This window comes from Loxodonta africana, chromosome 11, assembly GCF_030014295.1.
Source record: "Loxodonta africana isolate mLoxAfr1 chromosome 11, mLoxAfr1.hap2, whole genome shotgun sequence".
Taxonomy (NCBI): domain Eukaryota; kingdom Metazoa; phylum Chordata; class Mammalia; order Proboscidea; family Elephantidae; genus Loxodonta; species Loxodonta africana.
In genome coordinates, this window is record NC_087352.1 from 60,359,434 (window position 1) to 60,385,493 (window position 26,060).

Consider the following 26,060-nt stretch of genomic DNA (forward strand, 5'->3'; position numbering starts at 1 on the left):
TAATATCATTTTTCAGTTTCCCTTAGCAGCTCCTCCTCTTAATTATATATATCATAGCAGATGGAGTATCTACAAAATTTGTTTAGATCTTTACCATGACTTCTAACCTATTAGAGTTTTCCCAAATTCCAGCTTATTTTTGGCCATTTCCATCTTATGTTTAATAGTTGAAGAGCAGTCTTATGGAACTATTTTAACTCATTGGTGAATACATATAATATTCATATCTACTTATGTCAAAAACCTAAATGCACAGAGAAACATCAAAAATTAGTGTAACAGAATGTATTTATCATGAGTAGATATGATTCAAATCAGGCAGCATCAACCCAAAGGTATCAGGAAGGAGCTCTGAAGAGGGGATGATGAAAACAGGTTACGTATGCGGGTCCACCAGGGTAGTCTCCTGAGGGTGATTGTAAATTCCTTTCATATTGTTATCTCAGAGCTTGTACAGGGCTTCAGGGCCAGTCAATTGTAAAAAACAGTCATTAAGGACATGCCACATATCCTAAAACACAGCTTCCAGTTAGACCTGGGAATTTCTGCCTCTTGAAACTGACTGCACCTAGATAATTCTCCAGAAGAGCCCAGTGCCTGAGGCAAAACTTTCTCCACTAAGCTGCTTACTAGGCTATTGTTTGACTTCAAGGTGACTTTAGGAAAACAGTTCCTTAAATGCCGAAGGTTCAATAGGGCAATTGGCCTGGTGGGTTACCCCAACTCCATGGACCCAGAAATGTGGATTCCAGGAGAATTAAAATGATTTCTCACATATTTGGTGACTTCTTTCCCTAAACTTTTGTTTCAACTTGCCTTCACTTCTGTATGGAATGTTTCAATCATGTAATGTCCCGGCTTTTTACGTTTTTATAATTTTGTGTTAAGTTTGATAAACACAGTTGATTAAAAGTCCTAGTCTTAATTTATACCAGATTTTCTTTTAAAATCCAAATTATTTAGACTTCTTTTTTTAAATTAATCATGCCAACATATTTCAGTGTAGTCAGAGTTTCCTTCAAGTCAGTTGGTAATCTCTTATTGAGACGTTCCTTTTTGTAGAATATGTAAAAATTGTAACCAAAGTGTTAGAGAGAAAACTGTGGAAGTTTTTGAGAGACAGCGGGGTGGAGTGGAAAATATCCACTTGAAAAAATAAGACTAAAGATGTAGAGCTTCAGAGCTTGTTGGTGAACAAGAGCTGAAATCTATTTTTTGGAGTATTCATAGCAGGCTAACCTTACCTGAGAGGACACTCATGACCCTTTCTACTCACTGTAACCACTAACTTGACTTGATTGAAGACTGAATTAAAAAAAAAAAAGGCATCACCTTTAGAAGAAATGAGATCCAACAAACTTTAACAGGAAAACATATTCATAAAATTTGACTTAGTAAGCTCTTTAAAGAATATCTTAACAGTAAGTGCTAAATAAAGGTGAGTTTTTTTTTTTTTTTTAAATAGACATTGATGACCAGAGGGATGAAATAACTTTCTCAAGGTTCTGAGTCTTGCTGCCACAACTTGGCCTACAACTACTGGTTACGGGTGAGATGTTTTCTAAAAGGCCCCATTGACTGTCAAAACTATTATATTTGGGCCTGTGTCTGGCAGTACTTTAATCTTTGCAGCATTTGGTAGTGCAAAGACAAACTCATCTGCTGTTTCCCTTGGGAATTTCTCTTTTGCTTCTGAATTCATAGTTCTAAGTCCTTATCTCTTTCTTCCTTTTTGTTTGTATATTTACGACAACTAAGAGAGCTAATTTCATTAGCATCTTTTGCCTGATAATGTTACCATTACAAGTATATGGTATGAGGCCTTCCAGAAATTCCTTTTTGAGAAGGAATTTGGTAGGGTGACTTTGTGCTCTATTTTATCATTTCTTTAAAACATGTTTTTTTTTTTTTTTTTTTAAAACATGTTTCCTTAAAATGAAAAAATACCTGAAAATAAGTGTAAGGAGGGAAGCAAGCTAGAGAATCCTGAACTAGTCAGGTATTAGTGTTTTCCATGATAGCGTTACTCATACTACTGTAATATAAGCAAATCTCAAATCGAAGTATGTATTATGATCGAGGACTTTGGGAATAAGGCGTTGCATCCCCTTACTCGAGAAGACAGTTACTGAAAAAGTTATCAGTCCTTTTTTTGCATAAGAACTTGAGTGATAGAGTAGCTGTAACTGGTGTGTCATGAGATAGGCCAAAAGAAAAAAAAAAAAAACTTTACCATCGTTGTTGCCTACAGTATACGGTTAAAAAACCAAAAAACCAAACCCAGTGCAGTCGATTCGATTCCTACTCATAGCAACCCTATAGTGACCCTATAGCATACGGTTAAGATCAATAAAAATAATATCTTCATCTTACACATGGAGGAAATGAAGCACGTTAGAATATAATGACCATGGGATTGTGATACGTGTTGCTATTAGAGTATGATTTAGAGCTGCGTTGTCCGGTGTGGTAGCCACATGTGGCTCAAGCACTTGAAATGTGGTTGGTTTGAATTGAAATGTACTCTACATATGAAATGCACTCTGGACATCTGAGACTCAACACACACACAGCCATTGACCTTTGAAAACTATTAGTTACCTGATGAAATTTTTTATTTAAGTTAAAATATATTGTTAAAATTAATTTAAAATTTGTTTTAATGTGGCTACTGGAACATTTAGGATTAAATATGTTGTAGCTCACATTATCAGGCTGAGCTGATTCAGAGTATAAAATGACTGCTAGCGTCACAACTTCATTTTTTCTGACTTGTACATTATGAAACATGAAGATATACAAAATAGAGTGACTGGAATAGAATTACAGTACAGTGTATATGCAGATTACTTCGGCGTATTTAAGTTTGTTTACATTTTAGAAAACTATCAAGTATTAGTCTCGACATCTATTTAAAAGGCAATGAACAATTGCTTCTAGACTATTGTTAAGACAAAATTGCAAAACAGAAGAATTATCATGAGGCAGTACCAGCTGCAGGCGCTGCCATGTGTTGGCAAGATGGATTCCTAGGCAGCTGTGGGTGTGCAGCACTGAGGAGGGACAGGGAAACCCCAAGATGTAGTAGCAGGAAGGGAAGGAAAATTCTGGAGCTGCCTTGATTGGTTTCCTTAGCATTGGTTTGCCTGAAAATGCTTTGGGTCAGTTGCAGGCCTTATTCTTCGCACTTAATAAAAGGTGCTTGTGTGGCAGTACAGGTAAATCTGACCCGAGTATGGTTTACTTCCTAATTCTGAGTTGACTGACAGTCACCACGTAGGGGGGTTATGAGACACCAAGTGTGTATAAGTATTTATTAGGTTTTATTGAATAAATGGAAGGTGAAATGTGAAACAAGAACTGGTAGTAACCTTAGTTTGATACTCTATAAGTCAGTAGAGTGGCTTGGAGGGGATCTTGCCCTTTAAGATTTATGACCACTCATTTCCCTGCTCTTCCAAGGTCTTTTTCCCTTGTGTATACTTAGCTGGGAATTTCAGTTGTTTTAAAAGTTTGCTTGACTGCTAAATAAGACGTACATGATTTTTAGCTTTAATATTTTAAAATATCCTGTTGTTATGTTGTCTGTTCTTTGATGTTCTAGTTGGAGTGAAAGTTTTTTGGATTTTAGATCAAAATTCTACCTTGATTTTGGTAGCTTAGTCGGCATCAGAAGTTACGCATGTGGCGTAAAAAATCTTATTTGGTTAATGGTGGTATTTTTGTAATAAACATTATATTGAGTATTGGTAGGGCTCAGCTTTGAAAGTCAAGATGTCTTCATCGTTCACAGAGATTTCACAGTCATAAAGCAAGCATGGGTTATGAGCTTACACTTGAGCATAATCAGATGATGAGGTGGTTAATAGAAACCAATAGACTGTAAAAAAAACCAAAATTAAAAATACAACAAAATATAATTAACACTGTAACTTATAAAAATAAATGTCATTTTTGAGGGGCAGGGTGGTCTTATGAATAGTTACAATGCTGGTTACTAGCACATGCCTGTTTATAGAATGCTGGAAAAGTGAGATTTTATGGTATATATTTTTTTAATTTTATTGTGGCTGTATATATATGTATATATAAAACAAAGCATTTGTCATTTCGACTGTTTTTATGTTTATGATTCAGTGAGTTAGGATTTTTCTATGCTTAAAGGTGACTACTGGCTTATGCCCTTTTTTTTCTTTTCTTTTAGAATATGGTTTCTAGCTTTAGGGTTTCTGAACTACAAGTGTTACTAGGCTTTGCTGGACGGAATAAAAGTGGACGCAAGCATGACCTCCTGATGAGGGCGCTGCATTTACTGAAGAGTGGCTGCAGCCCTGCGGTTCAGATTAAAATCAGAGAATTGTATAGACGCCGATACCCGCGGACTCTTGAAGGACTTTCTGATTTATCCACAATAAAATCATCAGTTTTCAATTTGGATGGTAGCTCATCACCTGTAGAACCGGACTTGGCCGTGGCTGGAATTCGTTCATTGCCTTCCACTTCAGTTACACCTCACTCACCATCCTCTCCTGTTGGTTCTGTGCTGCTTCAAGATACTAAGCCTACGTTTGAGATGCAGCAGCCATCTCCCCCAATCCCTCCTGTCCATCCTGACGTGCAATTAAAAAACCTGCCCTTTTATGATGTCCTTGATGTTCTCATCAAGCCCACAAGTTTAGGTAAGTGTTAGAAAAATCAGTTTCTTTTAAAAAAAAAAAAAAAAATTTTTTTTTTTTTAAGAAGAGAGTGAATAAAGCAAGAAGCTTTCAACTGTTGACTAATGATTTATTGTTAATATTATAAAATTGAGGCATTAATGCCAAATGTTTTAAATATGCAGTTTAGAAAAAATATTGGCAACCTTGACTGAAGTCTAATTCAAAAGTGTTAATTTACATCCTTTCAAGCTTCTTCTAGCTTAGAACTGAGATTGCTTCTGTGTGAATGGAGGTACTGTTGTGGCCATCTTTAGAAAACAGAATCTACATATGAAGTATTGTTGAAAAAGGAAAGAATTTGAATAAAATGTGTATCTGACTCATTTCCTTGAATCAAGACCTTTTTCCTTTCATTTACTGTTGTTAACATAAAAATATGGAATCTGCATAATTGGTTTTGGAGTTTTGGACATTATGGGGAGAAAATAAACTGTCAACCTGGATGCCTCTACATTCTGCCATTCTTTCTCATGATCTGTATTACAGTGACAATCTAACTAATAGACTTAATGCCATGTTTAGTGTGCATTTGGCTTTGTGTTCTGTTACAGAATTGACTTATCTAAAATCTGTCAGTAAGCATCAGTACAAATTAGATTTTACTAATATATGCACTACCTTTTGTTGCTGTAAATTCCTGGAGTTCAGTTATACTGTAGAGTGATAAAGCAAATCTATTTTCTTTTAGAAACAGGATGGTTATTTGAGATCATATTCTGAACTGAAAATTTAGCAGTAAGTGATAAAGCCAAAAATAGGTCAGAAAAGTAAAAAGTATAGCAAAGATATGTATCTGTTCTGTTACAAACTACTGACATTAAGATGCAAGTCCTATAACTTTTATGTATACATTGCATATGCTGACTGTAGAAGTATTACAGTTTCAAATGTTAACGCCCATGGTTCATGGGAGCTTTTCTGGGTGGATTGACTCCATTCATCCATACAGGGTTTCAGATACTGCCATTTACCCTGGTGGATTCACTGAGCGTCTTGTGCCCAGCTTTGCAGGTGTAGATACCTGACATCTTTGGCACACTATGAGTGCATCTGTCTGTAGAGCTATTTGTATTAATGAAGCTTATCGGAATGAAGGAAAAAACGTAGCTGTTGAACCAATAATTTTATCTTTCACCTTCCATTCTTGTTGTTGTGTCTTTTATTTCCATTATAAATCCTGTTGTTCAATACTGTTTTTGCTTTGAAGAGTTATCTTTTTAAGGAAATCATAAAAAGAAAAATAGCATATTATTTTACATTGATCACTTATTTACTGTTTGTAGTGCTTTTCAGTTCTGAAGATCTGGGGTTGAATTAAGTGTAATATTTTTTTAGCCTCGATGATTTCCTTTACATTTCTTATAAAGTGTCTGTTTATCTGAAAAGTCATTGTTTCATCCTGTTTATGAAGAGTATTGAAATTCAGTTGACAGGTTTTTTCTTTCACCACTTAAAGTGTCATTGCACTGTCTTTTGGTGTGCATTGTTTCTAATGAGAAAAAAAAAAGTTAGCTTTTATTCATATTGTCATTCCCTTTTTATAGGTAAAGTGTTGTTTTGCTCTTGGTTGCTCGCAAGATTTTGTTCTATCAGTATCTCAGTAGTTTGATTATGATGTGACTAGGTAGTTTTCTTTGTATTTATCCCGTTTAGAGTTTCATTGGTAAGCCTTTTTTCCCCCCAGGTCGCTATGAGTAGGAATCGACTCGATGGCAGCGGGTTATCAAAGTTTTGGATTATTCCGTCATTATTTCTGCAAGGTTTTATTTTCTTTTCCCTGCCTCATTTTTACTCTCTTTCTGGGACTCCATTTGTGCCTATGTTAGACCTTTTGCTATTGTCCTGCAGTCTTAAGGCCTTGTTCATTTTTCTTCTTGTTTTTCTGATTGGAAATTTTCTATCAGTCTAACTTTTTTTTAACATTTTATTGTGATTTGGGTGAAAGTTTACAGAGCAAATTAGTTTCCCATTCAACAAATTATGTGACAGCACTCTACCTACTTTCCCTGGGTTCCCCGTTTCCATTCACCCATCTTTCCTACCCCTTCTACTTTCTGAACTTTGTTTTGGGGCATATGTTGCCCTTTTGGTCTCATATGGTTGATTGTTCTGAGGGGCATGTTCCTCACAGGTATTATTGTTCACCTCATAGACCTGTCTGTTGTTTGGCTGAAAGGTGATATCCAGGAGTAGGTTCTGTTCCAGGTCTGGCGTGTGCCTAAGGGTCTTAGTCTTGGGGGTTCTACCAGTCTCTATCAGGCCAATAAGTCTGGTCTGTTGATCTGTCTTTACTGGCACTTACTTATTCTTAGTTAATTTTGCCCAGTGAATTTTTATTTCAGTTATTGTACTTTTCAGTTGTAGAATTTCCATTTCTTTTGTGTAGTTTCCATTTTTCTGCTGATACTCTGTTATCTCATTAAGACCATATTTCTCTTAAATTCTCTGAACACATTCATTGGAATGTTTATGGTACCTGCTGTAAAGTCTTTGCTAAGTCCAACACTTGAGCCATCTCAGGGTCATTTTCCCTTAATGGCTTTTTATCTTTACTATGGATCACATTTTCCTCCTTCTTTGCATATTTAGTAATTTTTTATTGCGTACTAGTGTTATGGATTGAATTATGTGCCCCCAAAAATGTGTGAATCAGTTTGGCTGGGCCATGATTCCTAGTATTGTGTGAGCTTCCTACATATTGTAAATCCTGCCTCTATGATGTTAATAAGGGAGGATGGGGGGCAATGAGGGAGGATGGGCAGCAGTTGTGTTAGTGAGGCAGGACTCAGTCTACAAGATTGGATTGTATCTTGAGGCAATCTCTTGAGATATGAAAGAGAGAAGGGAGCAGAGAGACAGAGGGACCTCATACCACCAAGAAAGAAGCACTGGGAGCAGAGCGTGTCCTTTAGACCCGGGGTTCCTGCGCAGGGAATCTCCTAGTCCAGGGGAAGATTGAAAAGAAAGACCTTCCTTCACAGCCGACAGAGAAAACCTTCCCCAGGAGCTGATGCCCTGAATTTGTACTTCTAGCCTACTAGACTGTGAGAAAGTAAATTTCTCCTTGTTGAAGCTATCCACTTATGGTATTACTGTTGTAGTAGCACTAGGATGACTGAGACAACTATTGTGGTAATACAGTGTAGAGATTATGGATTCGATTATCTTCCTCTGAGGGTGTAGCCCCATTCCCATCCCAATTGGACAGTTCAGTTACCATCTGATTTCCTTAAACTTGTATAGACTTGGTTTTACCCGTTATTAGGGATGTCAGTGGAAAGCTCAAAAGTATTTTCTAAACCCGTTTAATGTGATGGGTCTCAGTTTTCTTAAGGATCTTATCTGGGTTGACCTTGGACTGTGCTCCATAGGGTTTTCAAGGCTGTGACCTACCTTTTGGAAACAGATCACCAGGCTTATCTTCTGAGGCAGGAGTTTAAAGCAGGTGGTATAATTGTTAAGAGCTATAGCTGATAACCAAAAGGGCGACAGTTTGAATCCACCAGGTACTCCTCGGAAACCCTATGGGGCACTTCTGCTGTGTCCTACAGGGTCGCTTTGAGTCAGAATTGGCTCAGTGGCAACAGGTTTGTTTCTTTTTGGTTTATGGTAGCTAACAACAACAATGAGACTTGTCCACTGTGGCCAGGCTAGTGTTCCCCAGCATTGCCCAACCTCTGATATTTCTGCTTTGTTCTCAAACCTGTAGCAGCCATTCTTTGTTAGCCTTCAGGCAATCTCTGCATGTACATGTGCAGCCTAGCCCTCAGCGAGGGTCTTGGATGTGGACCCTCAGACTGAGTTCTGATGTGTCCCCTCCATAGCTTATTCCTTACCTGGTACCTTCACTTGCAGGTTCTAGCCACTTCACATATCCTGAACTCTGTTCTCTGCCTTCTCAGCTCTGTGGGACTGCTGTGCTGTGCTTGGACTCTAGCTCACGGTGATGAATTTGGGAAATTGTTGCAGGTGGAAAACTGGGGTGATTGTGGAGCTCCCTTCATGCGGTTTCCCTTTTCTCAGGAGTTGCAGGGTTGCACTGCCTGTTTTGCCTCATCACCTGTGCCTCATATATTTTGTCTAGTGTTATGGTTGTTTAGGATGGGATGTCAAGGTTGATACCAACCAGAAAACCTAACCAGCTGCCATTGAGTCGATTCTGCCTCCTGGCGACCACCTGTGTTGCAAACTGGAACTGTGCTCTGTAAGATTTTCAAGGCTGTGACCTTTTGGAAACAGATTGCCAGGTGTTTATCCTGAGGCATCTCTCGGTGGGTGTGAACTACCAACATTCTGATTAGTAGTCGAGCGTTTAACCGTTTGTGCCACCCAGGGACTCCTAGGTTGATACCAGCTACATGGTTATAGTTTGAAGCAGATGTCAGCTCTTTCATTTTCCCATTAGGATCAGTCATACTATACAAACTATTTTGACACTTGTTTTCTTCCTATATTAAATAGAGAGTGGAAAGTGGGACCTGCACAGTAAAGAAAAGGTTGCGGAGTGAATCAGAATTGAAGAAATGGAGGGACTTACTACTGTAGATATGTTTTTGTGTTTATGCCTTACAGCGTGTTTATGACATATGGTTTTAATTTTGAAGACTTCTATCATAAAAAAAAATTTTTTTATCATAAACAGCATCCCTTTCTGCCCTTTTTAAAAAAATTTTTCTGAGAAAATATGAACTACTTTATGACATGATTTGTAGGAGCATAATTGCTGTAATAAACTGCCTATTCTTAAAGAGAAGAGTGTTTTACTCCGGAAGTTGAGTATTTTTCTTGATGTGGTGTGACTTATGGGTCAAAGCCCTCTGACGTTGGATATTCAACGGGCATCCACATGCCTGCAGGAAAGCTGGGCAATAACACATGAGGGCTGTTCTGATTTTTCTTGAGTGGTGTTGCAGTACTTGTTGAAGGGTAGAAGACTTGAGGCCTCTGTCTTAGCTTTTAAATTCTGTTCTGTTTGTTTTAATGGGCACTAGAACATCATTGAATAATAATGTAGCAGGATTAGTTTCAGTTCTTTGCAGGTAAGTAAGAAGGGTGACTTTACTAAGTAATCTTTTTTAACTAGGTAAACTTTTATATGCAGCTTACTATGTATCTTAATAACTCTATCAACTTAAAAGTTTTGAAGTTTTAATTTTTCTTTTTTATGGATGTTCTGTGTAATTGGATATAAAGCGCCCAAACCAAAACAGAGCAAAGAAACAACAACAAAAAACTCGGATCCTTGGATAGGTAGAGTTCTCCTGGGAAGAATTTTTGACTTCCTCAGATTTTTCAGTAGGTGATACTATATGTAGTAAAGGATGAAATGTGATTTTGAAGGATTTTGTTATATTTTGACTATGTTATAGTGTCTTAGAATAAAGAATAATAAGTGCTTAAAATTAAAACACTTAGGAGTGATTTTGTTCTTATGATTCCAGAATTTGGCTCTTTATCAGATGTGCCTGGTTATTGCAAACACTTACATCCTTGGATTTTTATTAAAATTCTATCTTTTGTTTTTTCCCTTCAGTTCAAAGCAGTATTCAGCGATTTCAAGAGAAGTTTTTTATTTTTGCTCTGACACCTCAACAAGTTAGAGAAATATGCATTTCCAGGTAAGAGGAATGTTCAGAATATACTTCTCCATGAGTGTGGACTGTTTCTTCTTAAGTAAGGGTAGTATACTTTGACTAATGTTAACCACATATTTAATGCATACTGTGTATTAGGAAAAATATTTACCCTTTTAATAAATCTTAGAGTATCTTTTCAATTACTTTTTGACACATTTGGTAATGGTTTTTTTTTTTTTAAGTGAAAATCGTATTCGAAGTATAACCAACAAACCCCCAAAACCCATTGCCATTGAGTCTGACTCATAGCAACCCTATAAGACAGAGTAAAACTACCTCATAGGGTTTCCAAGGAGTGACTGGTGGATTCGAATTGCTGACCTTTTGGTTAGTGGCTGCTTTTTTAAAAATAATTTTTATTGTGCTTTAAGTGAAATTTTATAAATCAAGTCAGTCTCTCACATAAAAACTTATATACACCTTGCTGCATACTCCCAATTACTCTCCCCCCAGTGAGACAGCCTGCTCCCTCCTTCTGCACTCTCTTTTCATGTCCATTTTGCCAGCTTCTAAGCCCCTCTACCCTCCCATCTCCCCTCCAGGCAGGAGGTGCCAACATAGTCTCAAGTGTCCACCTGATCCAAGTAGCTTACTTCTCACCAGCATCCCTCTCCTACCCATTGTCCAGTCCAATTCATGTCTGATGAGCTGGCCTCTGGAATGGTTCCTGTCCTGAGCCAATAGAAGGTCTGGGGGCCATGACCACCAGGGTCCTTCTAGTCTCAGTCAGACCAATAAGTCTGGTCTTTTTATGAGAATTTGGGGCCTGCATCCTACTGTTCCCCCAGCTCCCTCAGGGGTCCTCTGCTGTGTTCCCTGTCAGGGCAATCATTGGTTGTGGCCGGTCACTGTCTAGTTCTTCCGGTCTCAGGATGATGTAGTCTCCGGTTCATGTAGCCCTTTCTGTCTCTTGGGCTCTTTATTACCTTGTGTCCTTGGTGTTCTTCATTCTCCTTTGATCCAGGTGGGTTGAGACTCATTGATGCATCTTAGATGGCTGCTTGCTAGCATTTAAGACCCCAGACGCCACTCTCCAAAGTGGGATGCAAAATGTTAATAGAATTTATTATGCCAGTTGACGTAGATGTCCCCTGAAAGCATGGTCCCCAAACCCCTGCCCCTGCTTCGCTAACCTTAGAAGCATTCAGTTTATTCAGGAAACTGCTTTTGGTTTAGTCCATTTGTGCTGACCTCCCCTGTGTTGAGTGTTGTCCTTCCCTTCACCTAAAGTAGTTCTTATCTACTATCTAACTAGTAAATATCTCTCTCCCACCCTCTCTCCCTCCCCCTTCTCGTAACCACAAAAGAATGTGTTCTTCTCAGTTTAAACTATTTCTCAAGATCTTATAATAGTGGTCTTATGTAACATTTGTCCTTTTGCATCTGACTAATTTTACTCAGCATAATGCCTTCCAGGTTCCTCCATGTTATGAAATGTTTCATAGATTCCTCACTGTTCTTTATCGATGCGTAGTATCCCATTGTGTGAGTATACCATAATTTCTTTATCCATTCATCCGTTGATGGGCACCTTGGTTGCTTCCATCTTTTTGCAGTTGTAAACAGTGCAGCAGTAAACATGGGTGTGCATGTATCTGTTCGTGTAAAGGCTCTTATTTCTCTAGGATATATTCCTGGGAGTGGGATTGCTGGGTCATATGGTAGTTCTATTTTCTAGCTTTTTAAGGAAGCGCCAAATTGATTTCCAAAGTGGTTGTACCATTTTACATTCCCATCGGCAGTGTATAAGTGTTCCAGTCTCTCCACAGCCTCTCCAAAATTTATTATTTTGTGTTTTTTGGATTAATACCAGCCTTGTTGGAGTGAGATGGAATCTCATTGTAGTTTTGATTTTTTTTTTTTTAATGGCTAATGATCGAGAGCATTTCCTGATGTATCTGTTAGATGCCTGGATGTCTTCTTTAGTGAAGTGTCTATTCATATCCTTTGCCCATTTTTTAATTGGGTTGTTTGTCTTTTTGTGGTTGAGTTTTAGCAGAATCATGTAGATTTTAGAGATCAGGTGCTGGTCAGAGATGTCATAGCTGAAAATTTTTTTCCAGTCCGTAGGTGGTGTTTTTACTCTTTTGGTGGTGTTTAGAAGAGCATAGGTGTTGGATTTTTATTAGCTCTCGGTTATCTTGTTTCTCTTTGGCATTTTAGTAATGTTCTGTATTAGTGGCTGCTTTTTTAACCACTGCACCACCAGGGCTCCTTTCCAAATATAGCAATATAAAACGGAATTTGTGAAGTCACCCAGAGATAGGTTGACCATAAAATTTGTCATCCAAATCGGGGCATATTTGGGAGTGAAAGATATTACTAATAATTGTGATGGGATAAGAGGCATAAACAGACTGTTGTGGGCAAAGTACAGGTGTTAGTAACCCTAACCAAAAAAACCAGTAGAAACCTGAAAGCAATTCTGGAAAGCACTATTAGCCTTGCCATTTAGAAAAATAGAAAAAATTTAAAGTATTCACATTTTTATAGAACAAATGAAGCTAAGAAATGTAAGAGAAAAGAAAACTTGTAGTATATGCTTTTATAATTACAAGTACAGTCATTGTTGGTGTTAATAATTTAGCATTTTATATGACTTTAAAGTTGCATTCTTACATGATCCATCGTAAGAGAACTCTGAGGCTCTTAGAAGTTAAATGATTTTCCGGGATTATAGAATTAAAAGCAGAGCAAAGAGTTGAACAAATTAGAGGCCTTTTGCCTTCTTTCAACTGTTCATTCACCTTCTCTGAAAATGTTGAGTTTTGATTAAGAAAGAGAAAACAAAAAGATAGGTACTTAAATAAGTTTGGGAAATTCTGTATTCAACATAATTGCATAAGTTCTGTATAGCAGGCCTTCTCAAAAGTCTTTAGTTGGTGTGCAGTGTCAGTCTCAAGATAGTGGATCAGATTTATAAGCTGAGCAACTCTCAACACCGACCAACATTCTGAAGATGCATTGTTGTGTAGATGAATGTGGGGACGGAACTTTAGATTCTTTGACTAATCATATCGCTTTTATTAAAATATATGGCACTCAACAAAAGCTTGTAAAATGATTTAATAATCTGACCCTGCAAAGTTTGAGCTCTCAAAGAATAATGCACGAACAGACTGGCTTGTAGCTTGATGTTCATGGTCGCAGGACATGGCCTCAAAGAAATTTTTGTTTGGTGTATTTCCTCCTGTAGTCCCCATTTTAGTTAATGGCATTGGGATCCCCTTGGTCAGAGGGCTCTTTGTATTACCCAGTCTTACCTGCTGTATCCCATCAGTTCGTTACACTCCATTGGTTTCTTTGTTTATGTCACTTTCAAGATCTAAAAGTTTTTTTTTTTTTTTAAATTGTACTTTAGGAAACCCTGGTGGCATAGAGATTAAGAGCTATGGCTGCTAACCAAAAAGGCCGTCAGTTTGAATCCACCAGGCGCTCCTTGGAAACCCTATGGGGCAGTTCTACTCTGTCCTTTTCAGTCGCTATGAGTCAGAATCAACTCGATGGCAACAGATTTTTTTAGATGAAAATTTACAGAGCAGATTAGTTCTCATTAACCAATACACATACTGTTTTGTGGCATTAGTTGCCAACTCCACAATATGTCAATACTCTTCCGTTCTCTGCCTTGGTTTCCCCATTACCAGCTTTCCTGTCCCCTCCTCGTCTCGTCCTTGCTCCTGGCTGGTGTACCTGTTTAGTCTCGTTTTGTTTTATGGGCCTGTCTAGTCTTTGGTTGAAGGGTGACCGTCAGGAGTGACTTCAGTACTGAGTTAAAAGGGTGTCCAGGTGCCATACTCTTGGGGTTTCTTCAGTTTGTTTCAGACCAGTAAGTCTGGTCTTTTTTGGTGAGTTTAAATTTTGTTCTACATTTTTATTGCCTTCCAGTGAACACTGGTGACAATAAGAAGACTGATCCAGTTAGAGGAAGTTAGAAACCTGTACTTCTTCAAGTTTCTCAGAGGACTAATCTCTAATGATCTTCTCTCTGACAAAGCCCAAGATTTATGGATTTATGATAATGACTAAGGGCAAAGCTTTTTTTTTTTTTTTTAATTGTGCTAAGGGGAAATTTGACAGAGCAAATTAGTTTCTCATTCAACAGTTTATACCCAGATTGTTTTGTGACGTTGGTTGCAATGTGTCAACACTCTCCTCTTCCACACCCCAATTCCCTATTTCCATCCGTCCATTATTCTCTCTTCCTGCCTTCTTGTCATTGCTTTTGGGCAGTTCTTGCCTTTTCAGTCTCGTATACATGATTTAAAGTTTCTCCCATGTGTTACTGTTGGTTTTATAGGCCTGTCTAATCTTTGGCTGAAGGGTGAACTTCAGGAGTGGCTTCAGTTCTGAGTTAAAAGAGTATCCGGGGGCCAGAGTCTTGGGGGTGCCTCTAGTCTGTGTCAGACTAGCAAGTCTGGTCTTTTTTTTGAGGGGGGGGAATTTGAATTTTGTTCTACATTTTTCCCCCACTCTATTGTGATCCCTGTTAGAAAGGTAGGTGGTGGTAGCCGGGCATGGTGGGGGCCGTGGTACTTGTGGTCTGTTTGTCCTTTAGACTAATATTTCCCATTATCTTCGGTTTTCTTTATTTTCCTTTACTCTGGACTGAATGGGACCAGTAGATGTATCTTAGATACCTGTTCACAAGCTTTTAAGACCCCAGACGCTACTCACCAAAGTAAAATGTAGAACATTATGAACTTTGTTATGCCAGTTGACCAAAATGACACCTGCAACCATGGTCCCCAGCCCTCAGCCCCAGTAATTCAGTTCCTCAGGGTGTTACAATGTCTGTATGAAACTTCTGTGACTTTGCCTTGGTCAAGTTGTGCTGACTTCCCTTATACTGTACAGTCTTTTCCTTCACCAAAGTTAATGCTCATCTCCTATCTAGTTAATGATTTCCCCTCCCCTCCCTCATAACCACCAAAGATTGTTTCTTTCTGTGTGTAAACCTTCTCTTGAGTTTTTATAGTAGTGGTCTCATACAGTATTTGTCCTTTTGTGATTGACTTATTTCACTCAGCATAATGCCCACCAGATTCACCCGTGTTGTGAGATGTTTCGTGGATTCATCATTGTTCTTTATCATTGTGTAGATTCCATTGTGTGTAGGTACCATAATTTGATTATCCATTCATCTGTTGATGGGCACTTAAAGTGTTTTCATCTTTTGTCTAGGACAATACTTCTTAAACTGTAATATGTATATGATTCATCTAGCGATCTTTTTGATATGCAGGTCAGCTATGGGCCCAGAGGTCCTGCATTTCTAGCCAAAAGTATTTTATATGGACTCTCTTAGGTTCTAATCTAGAGATTATAAGAGGTTCTGTGTCCTTAAGTGGATGCATAATTATGAAGCCGCCCACGATATAGAGAGGATTTGAGACTCTAGGCCATATTTTTTGATCCTGGCTCTATATTGAAATCATCTGAGCAACTTTAAAAACTGCAGATGCTTAGGGAATACACCAGACCAATAAGAATATCTGGTGAATGGGCCTCTATATTAAAAGTCCTCAGGTGATTAGAATGCTCAGCCAAGGTTAAGAACCACTGTAAGCAAACTGATTTATTTACTAAACTATTTCAGATCCTAGGATGTTCCATTTCCAAGTTAACCAAATCTGTATTTGACATTAGATGCCTACTGAAGTAAATGTTGCTTCATGAAAGTTTCTATGAATGAAAAATCCCTTAAAAGTTAAGTAAATGGTGGTTAGCATCACTGTAGCGTTTTGAATAAGGCTTGTGCTGTTGGTTGTTATTGGTAGGCGAATGTTCACCTTTTAAGGAATAAGAATAAAAATAGGAGTATGCTTTTTCTGGTGAGAATGTTGCTGTGAATTCTCATTGCACTTTCTTAACCCAATTTCTTTCTCTTTCCAAAAGGGATTTTTTGCCAGGTGGAAGGAGAGATTATACGGTCCAAGTTCAGCTGAGGTGAGTTTGAAGTTTTTGTTTACTTAATTTTACATTTTCTAAATACGTGTGAGTTTTTTTTTTTTTTTAAATATATAAGCATGTTTGAGTACACTGTTTGAGTTTTTTTTTTTCCTCCTTATGCAGACTTTGCCTGGCAGAGACAAGTTGCCCTCAAGAAGATAACTATCCCAATAGCCTGTGTATAAAAGTAAATGGGAAGCTGTTTCCTTTGCCTGTAAGTTACTTTTTATTCACCAGGCATGCATGTAAGTTTAGTATAAACACTGATGTGACCTAGAAGCAGTGACAACTCAGTACCAGTGAAAAGTCCTAGTATCCAGATTTAATACCATTATGCATTAGATGGCACCCCTTGAGAAATGGCTGATTCCAGGTCTGGGGCAGATGAAAAAGATGAACCTGGAACATTTTGAGTCAGAAAACAAGGAAGCCATGAGAGACTTTTGGGGACGTGTCAGGTGGTCTTAGTAGCAAGGCAGAACTTGGGCACTTGGATGTGTAGGGCAGCATGTTGTGGTGGATGCCTGGATTAGTTGGGCCTGAGCCATGGATGAGATGGTAAAAAGCAGAGACTGCTGAGAGTGACTGGAAACAGATCAAGAGTTCTAAACTTGAGCCTTGATGAAGCACATACTTTGGAGGGAGGATGCAATGATATTTGATTGACAACCCATTGTTTACCAGTGAAGTGGTATATGGGCTTCCACAGCTGAGATACATACAATGTGAATGAATACAGCCTTTTCCTGGTTTGATAGATATCTCTGGACTCTTTAGATCCTGTTAGTCAAATTTTAAAATAACACTTATTTGTTGACCTGGACTGTGTATTGTTCTCCACTGAGGCTTGGAATAAGTTACTAAATTGGTATTGCTGTGTACAAGGGCAGCAGAGCCATTATCACAAAAGTAGTGGCGAATGGCCTGTTTGTTAAGACTACAAAGTGGAGGTGTATTTGTTGGAATTGAGGTGTTATAAGAACAGTGACCCTGTCAGTTTGCCAAGTTGCCATTTCAGCAAAGCAGACACCCTTGTGACCATTGAGAAAGGATATAAGGAAGCTGTTTAGCATCCTGCTGAACATGAAACATACTCCAGAATAACTACATAAGCAACACCTTTGAGCAGCTAAACAAGTTAGACAACACAGTCTAGGACTGTGGGCTCTACCATAGTCAAGTTCTTGTAATTGAACCCCAAAATGAAGACAGCCTGTGGCCCAGGCAGACCATTGTAGTCAAAGGGATCTGACTTCTCTGTGTTGTATAGTTGTCAGGCGTCCCATTCGTCTTATATATAGCCTGTGAACTTAGAGACCTAGAAATACTTCTTTCATGAATTTTGCAAGGCTTGAGCAACCCCGTACCACTGATTGACTTTTTCTGAAAGATGTCTTGAGGCTGAAATCGACTAAGACAGCCCTCTGGGATGAAAAGGGAAATTGTGGAGGATGAGTAGATACAGATATGGTTGGGGAGGAGTGCTCACATGGCCCCATCCATGTTCAAAACTCAGGTGGGACATTTTGCCTCTTAGGTTCCTGGTTACCAGCAACAGGAGTCTGAGGAGCTGTCTTTTATCTGGATGGATTGCACACAGATCTGAACTGAGGGAAGAAGCATCCCTACTTGGAGCTGAAGGATGCCAATGGGTGACCACATGTGGTGGCAAAAGAAGCCTGGCAAAATCACAGATTATAAAATGGCTCTGTGGACACTTTCCATGGCCTTTTCATATCTACTTTTCTTTGCCCAGAATTTGAGCTTTGACTCTCATTGCTATTTAACTCTCCCATTATTCTTGAAGAAAGATGTAACTTTGGAGGCCTTTTTGGTGTCTACAGACCCACCCTGAAGACCTGTCCAGTATCATGTGACTATGCCGATTATGGGTCCTCTGTCTGAAATGTGTGAGGCTCTGCCTAAGCTTCTTGGCATTGGTACAGAAAACATGGTGGTTACAGATGTGTTTAAACATGTTCCACAAAATTTTCCAAATGGACCAACCATGTCGTGGCTTTGTGTGTTATCTTCATGTATAAGGTCTGCAGCATCACCATGGATGGCTCTTGAACTTTTCCAGGCCTCTTAAGAGATATGAAATCTAGGCAGTTGAACACTGCCTCTGAGATAGTTAACATACAGACAGTTATTGTTGGCTTCTGTCCCAAAGCACTAACTAACCCTTGAGTATTTGTAATAGGTTGTACTGTGAACGTACTAACTGCTAGATATAAAGGCATTTTAACAAAGGAATATGAATCTTGGCTGTTGTCTGAAAACCTTTCACTGATACCTTCTCATAAGATCCAGAGTATATCAGCATTTACACATGCTGTATGAGTTGTTGATGGCTTGCAAAATATCGGAGAGACATTAGAGGAGTGGAATACAGTTTTAAGAAATACTACCTTTAAAGCTCTTGATGGCATATAGAGTATCATGTGGAAAGACGTGTACATTGATGGCTAAGTGAGAAGTGATTCAGAAGATTCTTCTGTATATCTAAAAGGAACACATTAGCCAGTTTATTTTTGCTTATAGTTTCTTGTTATGTATGCGGAAAGTGAGTTCGCCACGAGTTGGCGTATACTCTGTGGCAACTAACAACAATAATCAGTAGCTTGATGTTTTTTCCTTCTCAGTGGTATATAATTAAATTACAGTCAGTGGCGTTTCAGATTCAGTGAAGTATACATGATATCTGTTTTTCAATACATAGATGTTTTCAGTGCTAAGAAATTTTCTAAAAAATATACTATTTTGTCTTTGAAAATTACAATTAAACCAAAAAGCCCTGTGTTAATTGAGAATTGGATATGCTGTGAATCTGAAATGAATACATTTGCTATTTTAAAGCAAACACTTGGTGACTTGAAAAAAATAGAATAAAGCATAAATAGCAATATTATTATAGCCAGCAAGCTTATTTAATGCTAATTGAAATATTGATTATTCTTATTTGTTTTCTTGACCTGGTTTTAAAGAATACAATTTCCATTCTACTCAAAAGGCAAAAAAAACCAAACCGAACCCATTGCTGTCGAGCCGATTTCAACTCATAGCTTCCCTACAGGACCCATAGAGTTTTCAAGGCAGGCCTGGTAGATTTGAACTGCCAACCTTTTGGTTAGCAGCCATAGCTTTTTAAAAAAAAAAAATTTTTTTTATTATGCTTCAAGTGAAAGCTTGCAAATCAAGTCAGTTTCTCATAAAATTTATATATACCTTGCTGTATGGGGGTTTGGGGGGTATACTCCTAGGTGTTCTCCTCCTTAAGGGGACAGCACGCTCCTTACCTCCACTCATCTCCCCTCCAGACAGGAGCTGCCCACATAGCCTCATGTGTTTACTTGATCCTAGAAGCTCATTCCTCACCAGTGCCCTGAAACCATGGTCCCCAAACCCCCGCCCCGCTACACTGGCCTTTGAAGCGTTCAGTTTATTCAGGAAACTTTTTTGCTTTTGGTTTAGTCCAATTGTGCTGACCTCTCATGTACTGTGTGTCTTCTTTCTCTTCACCTAAAATAGTTCTTATCTACTATCCAATTTTTTTTTTTTATCCAATTAGTGAAAACCCCTCTCCCTCCCTCCCTTCCCACTCTCATAACCATGAAAGAATATTTCCTTCTCTGTTTAAACTATTTTTCAAGTTCTTATAATAGTGATCTCATATAATATTTGTCCTTTTGCAACTGACTAATTTTGCTCAGTGCAATACCTTCCAGATTCCTCCATGTTATGAAATGTTTCTCGGATTCATTATTGTTCTTTATCGATGCATAGTATTCCATTGTGTGAATATACCATAATTTTTTTTATCCATTCATCAGTTGATGGGCACCTTGGTTGCTTCCATCTTTTTGCCAGTGTAAACAGAGCTGCAGTGAACATGGGTGTGCGTATATCTGTTTGTGTCTTATTACTCTAGGATATATTCCAGAGAGTGGGATTGCTGGATTGTATGGTAGTTCTATTTCTAGTATTTTAAGGAAGTACCAAATCAATTTCCAAAGTGGTTGTACCATTTTATGTTCCCACCAGCAGTGTTATGTAAGTGTTCCAGTCTCTCCACAACCTCTCCAACATTTATTATTTTGTTTTTTGAATTAATGCCAGCTTTGTTAGAGTGAAATGGGATCTCATTGTCGTTTTCGATTTGCATTTCTCTAAAGGCTAATGAACGTGAGCATTTCCTCATGCATCTGTTAGCTACCTGAATGTCTTCTTTAGTGAAGTGTCCATATTCTTTGCCCATTTTTTTAATTGGGTTGTCTTTTTATAATTGAGTTTTTGCAGTATCATGTAGATTTTAGAGATCAAACAGTGATTGGAGATGTCATAGCTAAAAACTTTTTCCCAGTCTGTAGGTAATCTTTTTACTCTTTTGGTGAAGCCTTGGATCAGCATAAACCAAAAAAGCCAAACCCAGTACTGTCGAGTCGATTCCAACTCATAGTGACTCTATAGGACAGAGTAGAACTGCCCCATAGAGTTTCCAGCGACTGCCTGGTGGATTCGAACTGCCAGCCCTTTGGTTAGCAGCTGTGGCACTTAACCACTACGTCTAGGTGTTTGATTTTTAGGAGCTCCCAGTTATCTAGTTTCTCTTCTGCATTGTTAGTAATGTTTTGTATACTGTTTATTCCACGTTTTAGGGCTCCTAGCGTCGTCCCTATTTTTTCTTCCATGATTTTATATTTAGGTCTTTGATCCATTTTGAGTTCATTTTTGTGCATGGTTTGAGGTATGGATCTTGTTTCATTTTTTTGTAGATGGCTCTCCAGTTATGCCAGCACTGTGGGTTTGTTAAAGAGACTGTCTTTTCCCCGTTTAACTGACTTTGGGCCTTTGTCAAATATCAGCTGCTCATATGTGGATGGATTTATGTCTGGATTCTCAGTTCTGTTCCATTGGTCTCTGTATCTGTTGTCTTAACAGTACCAGGCTATTTCGACCACTGTGGCAGTATATAATAGGTTCTAAAATCAGGTAGCATGAGGCCTCCCACTTTGTTCTTTTTCAGTAATGCTTTACTTATGCGGAGCCTCTTTCCCTTCCATATGAAGTTGGTGATTTGTTTCTCATTAAAAAATGTCATTGGAATTTGGATGGGAATTGCATTGTGTCTATAGATCGCTTTTGGTAGAATAGACATTTTTACAATGTTAAGACTTCCTATCCATGAGCAAGGTATGTTTTTCCACTTGTGTAGGTCTCTTGGTTTCTTGTAGAAGCGTCTTGTAGTTTTCTTTGTATAGGTCTTTTACATCTCTGGTCAGATTTATTCCTAAGTATTTTACCTTCTTGGGGGCTACTGTAAATGGTATTGATTTGGTGATTTCCTCTTCGACGTTCTTTTTGTTGGTATAGAGGAATCCAGATGATTTTTATATGTTTATCTTGTATCCCGATACTCTGCTGAACTCTTCTACTAGTTTCAGTAGTTTTCTTGAGGATTCCTTAGGGTTTTCTGTGTGTAAGATCATGTCATCTGCAAATAGAGATCCTTTGACTTCAGAACAAATTTATGAGTTCACTAATTCCTTTGGAATTCACTTGTTCTTTTTTATTCCCAAAGTTTGTACTCCCTCTTTCCTACCCCCAGTATTTGAATGCATATAAATCCTAGCTTCTGTGAGACTATATGTAAAGCCTGGTTTCCTTTTAAAAAGGAAAAACTATTCATAGCTAATATGGCAAGACATCATTATCTTTGATTTTGATGATGGAAAATGAATTTTTCGTTGTACTTTTCTGAATTTGTGAAATACTTCTTAGCTTTTTTCAAAGGCCATATTCCTCTTTTAGGGTGAAGGCTGCGATTTCCAGGATAAAGTAGTAATAGGTTGGTGTAACTAAAATCAGGCAAGATTCTGTATCTGTCTTGGAGAAAATACTTGATTTCTTATAAAGAAATTATTTTTCTTTCTTATGATTCCAGGGCTATGCACCACCACCTAAAAATGGGATTGAACAGAAGCGCCCCGGACGCCCCTTGAATATTACATCTTTAGTTAGGTTATCTTCAGCTGTGCCAAACCAGATTTCCATTTCTTGGGCATCAGAAATTGGAAAGGTAAAGGTTTTCTCCTCTGGGTAGCATGAGAGTGACCTTACTTGGAGTTGCTTTATTTGCTTTTTCTTAGCTCTAGCTCGTTCTGTTTTCTGTGTGTAATCTCTGAAAAGCAGTAGTTTTCAGTTCGGGGGGGAGGTGTGGAGATTCTTAAGGTTAAAAAGCTTTATCTCTTTAAGATTCCTTGAGCATCATCTCTTTATTTTTCTGGAAAGGATGTATGTATATTTATAACCTTTCTTAAGCTAATGGGCTAATTGTTGTTTGTGTGCATTCACATGTGTGTTTAAGTAATATTTTCAGAACTGGGAACTTCGGCTGATGTTATTCTTTACCAAGAGAAATGCTATCAGCCTTTGGGGGAAATGGCTAAATATACACAAGTTGTGATTAGAAATAGTCTGTTCCAGTAACTGATATTTCAGATAACATGTGATCATCTCCTATAAAAATATCTACTCAGGATTATATTGTTTCCTCTACGCCTGGCTTTGAACCTGGCTTTCTGTTGATTCTTAGTCTCAAATTGATGCTTTGCACCAAGTAAGAGATACTGATCAATATAACAGGGAATTTTCATTTTAGAGTTACTTGTTTCTATGACTGGGATAGAATGGGAAAAGAGATTTCAGTTAATTTCTGAACGTCAACTTGACTATTTCTCTTATGGACATGAAGGGTAGTATTCCTATTTTGTGGATGAAGAAATTGAGGCATATGTTTGTAGGAGCAGTTTTTTTTGTTTTATCATTAAGAAAATTACAGAGCTGGAAATAAAGAATATTTTTGTATTATTTATTGGATTATAAAATATTGCCATTATTTTAATGATTGTTCTCTAGATTTCTCATTTCTGAATTTTTTCGATAACTCATCAGTATATCAAAAGACACTGATTACTCCTAATTATTTTTCATTTTCGTGAACTGAATGTGCTGTGGTAAAACATTGGAAAATAATTTTGAAAATCTTGACCTAGTCCCAGGTTGGCCATTGTTTGATTTCGGCAAAGTTGCTTATTAAATCCCTGAGACCAGTTTATTATAAAGATTAAGTAAAATCTCAAAAGTGGGGGTTGTATACAAATATAAATGACATTAAACAATCAAGCATTAATACTTTGAAGCTTTAGTGAGAGGAATTTGAACTGAGGAGTCTTTTTGAAGTGATTGTTAACTTACGGATTTTTAAATAAATGATTACAGATATTAAGACTTAAAATTTTGCCATATGATAGGGATAATAGTTTCTTAAAATCAAAATGATAATTGACCTAAAATTTGCACAATATATTGGATATTCACATATTTAAAAAGACTGTTGCTGGTTAACAAGACTTTAAAAGAATAATATTTAAAATATTTGGTTTGGCAGCTGTTAAAAGTATTTTGTTTATTGTAGAATCAGTTGAATGATATGTAATGATAAAATAGATTGTTTTAGCATTTAGGTAAAACTATACCTTATCTACTGATATAGGTCTATTAATAGCCAGACTTAAGAGGCATGGCACTGAATACTGTTACTCCCCTGCTTTATCTTTATGTTTGTCATCTCGTGTGTCTTATATACTACAGTAGCTGCCCCTTCCCCAGTAGAATTCCATTTTGGGGACTAAGTTTGTCAAAGCTTTTCTCAGAAGAAAGCTGATGGTGGGTTCATTTGAGGGATTAGCTTAAGGCCATGTAGCAGGTGTTCTCCTTTGCCAGAATTAGAACTTTAGAACTTTGGGCTCCAAATGTTAATTCAGACCGCTGGTGTTTAAACTTAGTTTCTACTATGGAACTCATTTTTCAAGTGAAAATATAAGAATTCCTTTACTTAAAGTAGCTAAACTCTATACTGGGAGAAATGGGCATGGATGGTACTCATCCATATCACGGGGCTGCTAAGATACCAGTTTTGCTAAACTAGAAACAGAGTTTGAAACCACTGGCCTATAGTTTTGTTATCTCTCACATGTGTGTTTTAAAAGTGATAAGTGATTGAGAAATACCTTTAATATGATTGCGCTTCTGTCTTCCTTAAAGTAGCTGAGTTGATTTTGTTCCCTTCTAGTCTTCCTGTGGAAGTTATTTTGAATACTTTTAGAAACTAGAGTTTCTAAGACAATTATTTTATGTAAATAGAGAGTCATTGTTTCTCATTTTTAATACAGATTACCTTTCTTTGTAGAATTATTCCATGTCTGTATATCTTGTACGGCAGCTCACATCAGCCATGTTATTACAGAGATTAAAAATGAAAGGTATTCGAAACCCTGACCATTCCAGAGCGCTGAGTAAGTAATGTTTGTAAGACTGAGCATACGAGATGGTTTCGGGGGGGGGGGACGGGCGTGAAGCCTCACGCACACATCAGTACAGTAACAATTTGGGAGCAATGACTAAAACCTAAAATGAATTTTGTGTAAAATATGCTCTAAGAATGGAGCCTTGTAAATTGAAAAGGCCTTCTTTTAGCACTCTGTAGAGGATCAATTTTAAATCCCAAATAGCCTGATCTTTGGCCTTTTTATGAAAATTCTTATTTAGGTAAACATTAGCATAATAGTTTTGATGCATACTTGAGGATAGGAACTTGAGTTTTCAGAATCTCAAGTGTGTAATATAATATGCAATTTAAAAAATTCTAAGAAGCTCTTCTTGTAAAAGAGATGTTGGTATCAACAATATTTGCCTTCTGAGATGTTTAATTCTGTAATTTTGCTTTCAAAATTTGTAATGATGGGCAGAGAAAAAGCCTTCAGTAACCCATACTGTAACTCAGTTATTGAATTTAATCGAAAAGACATTTTTCTGGGAAAGGAGATCTTTTTCTTCCATACCATTGAGGTAACCAGAAAGAAGAAAAAGTTCTAGATTGAAAATGGAGCCCCAGTTAGCCAAAAAAGAAAAAAGATTCTAGGTGGTAGGGCTACTGAAATGGTACTTTGCCTTGTATACTCATGCCGTTTCTCATCTCCTCAATTGATCTTCCTGCCCAGAGCTGAAAACCAAGGAAACCCTTTCCTAGTTTTTCTTGCATTGTTCCAATTCCACTGCCTGGAAAGATTAACCGAGGCTCTCCCTACAATGGTATCGAGAATTGGGTATCTGAAGGAGAAGATGTGTGTGTTTATTAGCTTGTATATACAGAAACTGTGTACATTACCTGGTGAATAAATCACAAGACATATTACCACATCTCTACTAGTTTTCAATTGTCAAAGGAAGTATAAGAATATTTTTATTATATTTTCTGCTGATAGATTTAACAGTTGTTGGAAACAACCAGCACTGCCTAATAAAAACAGTAAGGAATGTGCATTAGAAAAGCATTGACGCTCAGAGTGCTGCTGTATTTATTGTATATCCATGCTCTTTCCCTAGTTGTTTTGTTCTTAATTCTTCCTTACCTACAATTTTACTTTTAAAAAGAAATTTTTTTAATTCAGTTAAACATGAGATTTAGAGTTTGTAAGTTTATAATTTTTTAAGCTAATACTGGAAGTATAATTGTGCTTTTAATACCTCTATATTTAATGGTTTATTTTACCTTTTTTTTTTTTTGTAGTTTTTTGACCTATTTTAAGTGTTTGGGAAATTTTAAACTAAGATGTGTTTCTATAATTCCATTCTTGTGTCAGTATTAATTAAAAAAAATTTTTTTTGTTATTTTTTTCCCCCCTTTTTTAAA

The 26,060-nt window shown here is 37.5% G+C and overlaps 1 protein-coding gene across 11 annotated transcripts in view; it reads left to right on the forward strand.

Moving 5' to 3' along the window:
• The window catches only part of PIAS2 (protein inhibitor of activated STAT 2), a 124,562-nt gene that overhangs the window by 25,942 nt on the left and 72,560 nt on the right, over positions 1-26,060 (forward strand). For 10 of the 11 annotated variants that reach the window (XR_010323456.1, XM_064294559.1, XM_064294560.1 and 7 more), the window contains exons 2-7: positions 4,205-4,679; positions 10,252-10,336; positions 16,253-16,303; positions 16,430-16,520; positions 22,251-22,385; positions 24,558-24,663. Coding sequence is in view for 10 of the 11 variants with exons in the window: in XM_064294559.1 (XP_064150629.1) it covers positions 4,205-4,679; positions 10,252-10,336; positions 16,253-16,303; positions 16,430-16,520; positions 22,251-22,385; positions 24,558-24,663 (943 nt within the window). In the remaining variant the exon portion in view is untranslated. Of the gene's footprint in view, positions 1-1,465; positions 1,550-4,204; positions 4,680-10,251; positions 10,337-16,252; positions 16,304-16,429; positions 16,521-22,250; positions 22,386-24,557; positions 24,664-26,060 lie in introns of those variants that run through there. The other variant, XM_064294563.1, reaches the window with a different exon arrangement.